The sequence below is a fragment of the Panthera onca genome, chromosome D3 (genome assembly GCF_046562875.1).
Source record: "Panthera onca isolate mPanOnc1 chromosome D3, mPanOnc1 haplotype 2, whole genome shotgun sequence".
NCBI lineage: Eukaryota > Metazoa > Chordata > Mammalia > Carnivora > Felidae > Panthera > Panthera onca.
The window spans coordinates 39564422-39572206 of NC_138350.1; the positions used below are offsets into that span (position 1 = coordinate 39564422).

The window sequence follows — 7785 nt, forward strand, 5'->3', positions numbered from 1 at the left end:
AATGTTTCGTAATTGCTATAATAATCCAGAATATTGGTGTGACAGATAAGACATTGTAGGTGAAGCTCTTAAGTGCATGGGACCTTGTAAGACTCACTGATTTGGGGTATTGCTATGTTTACTTCTGTCATCACATATACATAACTGGCAAGAATAGTTGATCTATTTATTGCATATTGCATGGGGATGACAGGATTAGCCTTCGATTTCAATTTAATAGGAACTAAAGTATCAAAAATTAGAACGATTTAACATCATTTGCTATAAAGATCTAAAAGGTGTCCAAAGAGAGCTTACCAGAAGCTAAGAGTGTGATTATAGCCCAATCTAGAGCTTCCTCAGGCCATATCCCAGGAGGATCTTCTCTCGAAGAAAGGACAATAGCCATTCTGTATTCTGTACTTGTCAGCCCACATTTGGAAGTTTAAGTTTGGCTTTGGGTACTTTGTTGTCAAAGAGGAAATAACAAATTGGACTGACTTCAGAGACAGGTCATCAAGGTAATGGACAGCCTGGAAGGCTTGACATAAGAGAACGAGATAAAGGGGGGCACGTCACCCGGAGAAGAGAAGGCTTAGCAGGGATAGACAGCAGCTGTGTTCAAGACAACTGAAGACTGCACGGAAGGGATGTGTTTTTCGTGACCTTTTGGCATGCCAGTAGTGAGTATAGACACGAAGCATTTGACAACGGAGGTTAGAAGAAAACCAACACTGTAAGAATTATTTAAGAGTCTGTCTTTAGTGGCTTTTTGTTCTTCCTAAAGTGAAATCAGAATATGAAACACTTTGAAAAATCTATCAAAATACTTTCACATAAGTTTTAACTCCTCCAATTTGTCAATGTCAACTTGTATCTATGTAAGTACATCTGCTCTGCTCTGACACTTTTTAAATTGAAGGAAACACTCTGTATTTAGCTCCAAGCAGCATCTAGGTCACTATTTCCACCTCCTCCTAAGCATTATCATCATGGGCTTTTTACTAACTAGTACATTTCAATTGTCATCACAGCTTTCCTCGTGATGACATTATTTCTTTTGTCACTGATTTGTAAACTGACATGATTGCCAACAGTCTTTCTGCCATCTCTAACTACTTACAGAATTACTTTTTCGGATGCCTTAATTATTTCGATGCAATTTATTCTCCGTCATGCTATATCAAGTTTTAATTACATTACTGTTTTTGCAGTTACTGGAGCACTAAAATGATACATTTTTCCTATACTTTCCGCCGAGTAAGTATCATTTGTCTCTTTTCAACCACAGGAATCGTAGTCTCTGAAATACTACCATAAGCACTTAACATGCTTAAAACTTACCTTAAATGATCGATAAGATGTCTTTCAAGGAAGAAAAAAAAAGTTCTATTATGTTGGTCCCCAAATTTGTTGGGAGTTTAATTGCCAAGTGATGAAATAGGAAAGATTAATTACTTCGTTAAAGAGAGATTTTTACTTCTGGGTGTATCCTCAAAAGAACCGGAAGCAGGGGCTCAAACAGACATTTGTACACCCGTGTTCCCAGCAGCTTTATTCACAAAAGCAAAAGGCCGAAGCAACCCAAGTGTCTGTCAATAGATGAATGGATAAACAGAAATGTAGTATAAACACACAGTGGATTATTCTTCGGCCTTAAAGGAAGTTCTGACACGTGCAGCAGCCTGGGATGAACCTGGAAGACATGATGCTAAGTGAAACAAGCCAGGCAAATACTATACAGTTTCACTTGTATGAGATGCCCAGGGTGGCCAAACTCAGAGACGTAAAGTGGAATGGTAGTTGCCAGGAGCGGAAGGTGAGACCGCTTAAGATCTACTCTCAAATACCTTGTGATCTCACTTATGTGTAGACTAAACAAACAAACAAACAAATGAGCTTATAAATACCAAGAACAGATCAGTGGTTGCCAAAGGCGAGTGTTGGGGATAGGAGAAATGGGTGAAGGGGGTCGAAAAGTACAAACTTCCAGTTGTGAAATGAAGTCCTGTGGATGTGATGTACAGCGTGGACACTTTTGTTAACAATCCTGTATTGTGTATTTGAAAGTGTTGAGAGTACATCTTAAAAGTGCTCATCACATGAAAAGAATTCTGTAACTGTGTGGTGATGAATGTTAACTAGACTTATTAGGGTGATCATTTAGCGATATTTACAAATAGTCAATCACTCATTAGGTTCTACATCTGAAACTAATATGTCACTTTTATATCTCAATTTAATTTTTTTTTTAAAAAAAAATCTACTCGGGGCGCCTGGGTGGCTCAGTCGGTTAAGCGTCTGACTTCAACTCAGATCATGATCTCATGGCTCGTGGGTTCGAGCCCCACATCGGGCTCTGTGCTGACAGCTCAGAGCCTGGAGCCTGCTTCAGGTGCTGTGTCTCCCTCTCTCTCTGCCCTTCTGTCTCTCTCTCTCTCTCTCTCTCTCTCTCAAAAATAAATATTAAATGAAAAAAAGATCTACTCTCTTAGCCAATTTCAAGTACACAGCACACTATTTTTAACTATGGTCACTATGCTGCACGTCACATCCCCAGGATTTATTCATCTGATGAAGTTATACTTTTAGTACTGTATTCCAAAGTTGATCATATTCACCTTGGGGACACTGTTTTAAAATCTTGCAGCCTGAGTATTATTTCATCTTTCTCTTTAGCCACCTTACTGACACACTGGGCCAACCTTGTTTATGTAGCTGCCCCACAGCCAGGAAAGGGTCTCCTATCTTTGAGTGCTCTTAAAGGACATGATAATGAATGGGACTCAGCCAGGCCCGCATCTCAGTGCTGATAAGCCACGAAACGTTAACTTAGCACAAGCCATTTAGGGAGGAAACTGGAAAAAGACAGACGTCATTTGAATAGGCCAACATTGAAAAATAATCCATCTAACACGAGAACGAATATTTCTGAATACGCACATGCCCTTTCTTCTTAGCAAGCCACCTTTCTCTTGAGGTGAAATGTAGGAATAAATGCACTATTTTCCGGTGTTTCTTCAGTGAGTGTTTCCACATCAGCAGCACATGTACATACTTTTACCCTTTATATTGACAGCTGTGGGCTCCGCTCAGTGGACAAGAGGAAAGAGTTCATTTCCTTACAGTTAGCGTCTGATGAAAGTGTGCGCTGTTTTATCAGAAATGACTCACCAAAGTAGAACTCTTCAATCCTTTCTGAATGATTTTTCACTTTGAAATTTGGGAATTATGCCTTATTTCATGACAAGTGACCTGGGTGAATGATTGTTGCAATGATGCCTCATTTCCCCATCTCAGCCAGCAGACACTCATTTTTCAAAACACTGGACTTTCACTTCATCTTGTGAATATACACCATTTATGAAAGTCACCCCCCCCCGCCCCCCCCCCCCCCCGGAATTGCTGCCCTGATAACCATTTGGAACAGCACCATCATTTATGTTGGCAATATCCATGCCCTGGGTCGGGTTGCAAAAGAGCCAAAGAAACACATTTACCATCTAATTCTCAAGTTCTAAGGGGAAGTGAACTTTTGGTTGTAAATGCTTCTAGCTAAGTCTCTCTTTTCCTAGAAGAGACCTTAAGGGGAAAAGGAATTCTTCAGTTTGTATGTTGGTTGGTTGGGATTTGGGGCATGAGCATTTATAAAGTGGCCCATTGTGAATCACCATAATAGCACATAACACATGGCAAATATTTGCTTGAGCTGGCAGAGCAAATAGTTCATGTTTGACAGCTACTTGTAGGATCCATCGAGAACATCCATTTTTAGAACAGTTTCCCTTTTGTAGTAATAATGTAGGAGGTTTGCTTTTGATGTTAAATTCTAGATCTATTTTTTTTAATGTTTATTTATTTTTGAAAAAGAGAGAGAGAGCATGCATGAGCGGGGAAGGGGCAGAGAGAGAGGGAGACACAGAATCTGAAGCAGGCACCAGGCTCAGAGCTGTCAACACACAACCCGATGCGGGGCCGAACTCAAGAACGGTGAGATCATGACCTGAGCCGAAGTCGGACGTTCAACTGACGGAGCCACCCAGGCGCCCCTATTCTAGATCTATTTTAACTTGGTCCCCTTTTCAATGCAATTGCAAAAACTAGCTGCTCCCAGGTTTTAGTATTACTGAGTCCATCTTTTTTGACTATTATATTTAAGTAATTACATTAAATTAATACAAAATTAATACAAACTTCAAGAATGAGTGCAATCTTATACATTGCCAAGAGGACATTTGGAATGTGGAGAATATCTTTACCGTCTGTGGACAGAATGCGTTCTAGTAGTTTGCCAGTTGATTTTTTTTATCTTCCAGATAATTAATTATACAATCCATGAATAATCAAAGCTTATCTCTCAGTTCACCACATTTATATTCCTTATATCTTTTTATCTTCTCATTTCATTGGTTATAATCTCCGGGATGATGATAAATAACAGCAATGGCATTGGGCATACATCTTTCTTATCAACTTTAATTTTAAACTGCAAGCAATGTTTCAGCAAAAATAAAAGAAATTTAATAATGAAAGAAAAATCACTCTGAACTCCATGTGAAAGCAAGCTTTAAAAATTACTAAAAATGAATTGTTTGTATATGAATAGAAAAGCAGGAAGGATATACACCAGACTGCTATGGGTAGTTCTTTTAAGGGTGTAGAATTCTGAAGCAGAAACAGGGGTGGAGAGGAAGACCCACCTTCTGTTTTATATACTCCTGTATAGCTTGGCAATGAGCATTTTCTACTTTTATAATTTTAAAATGCATCGTGAAAAAAATACAAAGAGTACAGTGTGTAAAGACTTTCTTTACATATCAAGATTTAAAGATGTGCACATTGTTAACGGCTAAAATTTAACTTTTGTTCACTAAGTTCAATCTCAACTAAATGAGACAAAGATTAGATAGACAAGCAGATGACAGAAAGATTGGTAGAGATACTGATATAAATGTATACCCACTTACTGTTACTAGAAAGTCCAAAAACAAAAATATGGGCACAGAAAGGAAATGGGTAAAAGAAAAAGCTTACAGGGGTGCCTGGGTGGCTCAATCAGCTAAGCGTCCTTCCTTTGATTTCAGTTCAGGTCATGATCTCACGGTCGCGACACTGAGCCCCGCATCAGTCTCTGTGCAGAACCTGCTTGGGCTTCTCTCTCTCTGCCCCTCCCCTGCTCGCTCTCTCTCTCTCTCTCTCTCTCTCTCAAAGTAAATAAATAAACTTTAAAAAGAATTTTAAAAAGAAGAAAAGGCCTACAGACTACCAGGACAGGATTCTGGGGCAGGGAAGTCAGAACTATTATCTCCCCCCCACCCCCGCCCTGGGATGCAGATGGGGAAATTATTTCATAGGCTGAAGAGAATTTTAATTGCTCACATCATTAGATGTTATGAAACCTTAATGATTTCCGGTAAAAAGTTTTTCCTTCTGGGACACCATGGGAGAGTCTAGGAATCATAGGAAGCCATCTGTATTGTTCATCCCAGTATTTAGGGTGGTACATCAATGATAGAATGACCATGTCTTATTACTACTTACATTTCTACTAAACGTGCCCTTTCCTTTTTTCTCTTTTAGGATTTCCAATGAACACTCCCCCAAACTCCAGATCCGGAGTCACAGTTACCTGAGAGCAGTAAGTGAAGTCTCCATCAATCGAAGCCTGGACAGCCTTGACCCTGCCGGCCTGCTCACATCACCAAAGTTCCGCTCTAGGAACGAGAGCTACATGCGAGCCATGAGCACCATCAGCCAGGTAAGCACTGTGGCCATGGGCCATGGGCCATGAACTACATAAGGATTAGTGGAAACAGAGGGCATGACGTGAGGAGATGGCCACTCGCAGAGTAAACCACTGAGGGGTCAGGTGGGAGGCCTAATCTAAATGCTACACGTATTCACCTAAGGCAAGCACCTGGTATCAGCAGTCTACCAGCAGAGAAGGGGTCCTCTGCAGAGGGATAAAGGACATTGGAGCGAGTCCTCGGAAATTCATCAGCAGTCAGTACCAGCAAATGTGCCCTTAAGGAGTTGATGGATAAGGTTGAAAAGACTCTTGAAGGACAGAAGGACAGCATAGACATCACTGGCAAAACCAAGGCAGCGTCTAATCACAAAAGTACAAGCGTTGAGCAAGTCTTGATAGACAGCAGCCTGAGGACAGGAAATGAGATACAGTCTACTTATCTCAACGGGGTCCCAGGTGAATACTGTATCTTGGTAATGAGACAAAAGTCACTTCTAAGAACTGGTATCAGGACTAGGGATGAAGACTCAGGCATCTTAATGCTAGATCCAAAATATCCAGGCCCTCCCATCAAAGTTTCAGAGAGTGGGAGAGGACTGGGCTACCTAAGATCAGGGGGCAGAGAGAACCTGGGGCTCTTTGAAGACCGGACCCTGCAGCTTTCGGAGCCAGCAGGGGAGCAGAAGTTGCCGCTAGGGACGCCTTCCTGTGGGAGCACAAAAAGAAGGATGTTTTGTAAATGATGTCTAGGACCTCTGAAGTTAAATTTCTATCACAAAAATAACTGCCATACTATCAACTCAGCTAATATTTACTGAGCAGAACACTGGACCAGATTATACAAGTTATTCAGTGATTAACAGTACAAAATCCATTCCCATCAAGAGCTTGTAAGAGAACATACAAAAACGATAAAAGTGCTATCACAGTGATTATTTACTTGAACACTACAAAATACTCCGAGGGAGGTAGGGCAAGTGTAAGAGGCTCCTTTACTGGGTCCCTCTGCTAACTGCTTTATATTTCCATAATGTTATTTTATAAAACACTCTGTAAGAGACGGAAGAAACCAGATGTTAAATGAGACTTTGTGGTCACAGAATTGTCAACAAGATCCTGAAGCTAAGGAGAAAAAGGTGCTAAGAACAAAGATTCTAAAGAGAGAGCGTCCAGGCATGCAGTCTAGGAATATGCATTTTAACAAATATTCCAAGGGATTCTAATAAAGTAGTATTTGATCTGGACTTTGAAAAATGCTTCCCTAACTCAAGGAATAGTGAGTGTTCTAGTTTTGGTGGAGCTCAGAATACTTGTAGAGGCAGCAATGGGAAGTCTGTCCTGAATTTTGCCCTGGAGATATTTTTTTTAACGCATGGCCTTGCATGCCAGCTCCAGAGGACTGGACTTCATTTATTAGGAATGGAATTGATTAAAAATCAATTAAAACTTCAGCTTTTAAGCAGCAAGAGATATGATCAGAACTTTGATATAAGAAAATTCATATTCAACAAAGGCAGGGACCATAGCAAGGTTCTGAGAGCAGGGCAGAGTGGGAACAGGGAAAGCTAGCCTTGGGGACTCCAATATCTGCCTACTGTACATTTCCTTACTTTAGAGAAGGCTCCAAGAGCATGCATGCCAATGTGTGTGAGTTAATGCTGTCCAATGACACTCATCCCAACGCTCAGGGAAATTAGTTGGTGCCTCATTTGGTGAAATTTTGACTTGTCTGTCTTTACTTTCTTCACACTAAGCAATATAATATTTTAAATTTCTTTAAGCTTATCTTTATTCCGGACAGCCTCATGCTCACATAGCCTTCCAGGAATATAAAATAGTCTATAAATCCAGCTGTCATACATGTAGAATACATCGATGGATTTTTTTAAAAATTTGGGGGGTGCCTGGGTGGTTTAGTTGGTTGAGTGGCCGACTACAGCTCAGGTCATGATCTTGCAGTTTGTGGGTTCAAGTCCCATGTCAGGCTCTCTGCTGTCAGCTCAGAGCCTGGAGCCTGCTTCAGATCTGTGTCTCCCTCTCTCTCTGCCCCTCCCGCA

At 40.7% G+C, this 7785-nt stretch overlaps 1 protein-coding gene across 18 annotated transcripts in view; it reads left to right on the forward strand.

The window, feature by feature from the left end:
• Nucleotides 1-7785, forward strand: part of DLGAP1 (DLG associated protein 1) — an 892830-nt gene that overhangs the window by 689884 nt on the left and 195161 nt on the right. For all 18 annotated transcript variants that reach the window (XM_060613343.3, XM_060613345.3, XM_060613340.3 and 15 more), the window contains one exon: nt 5560-5737. In XM_060613343.3, coding sequence (XP_060469326.1) covers nt 5560-5737 — 178 coding nt within the window. The remainder of the gene's footprint in view (nt 1-5559; nt 5738-7785) is intronic.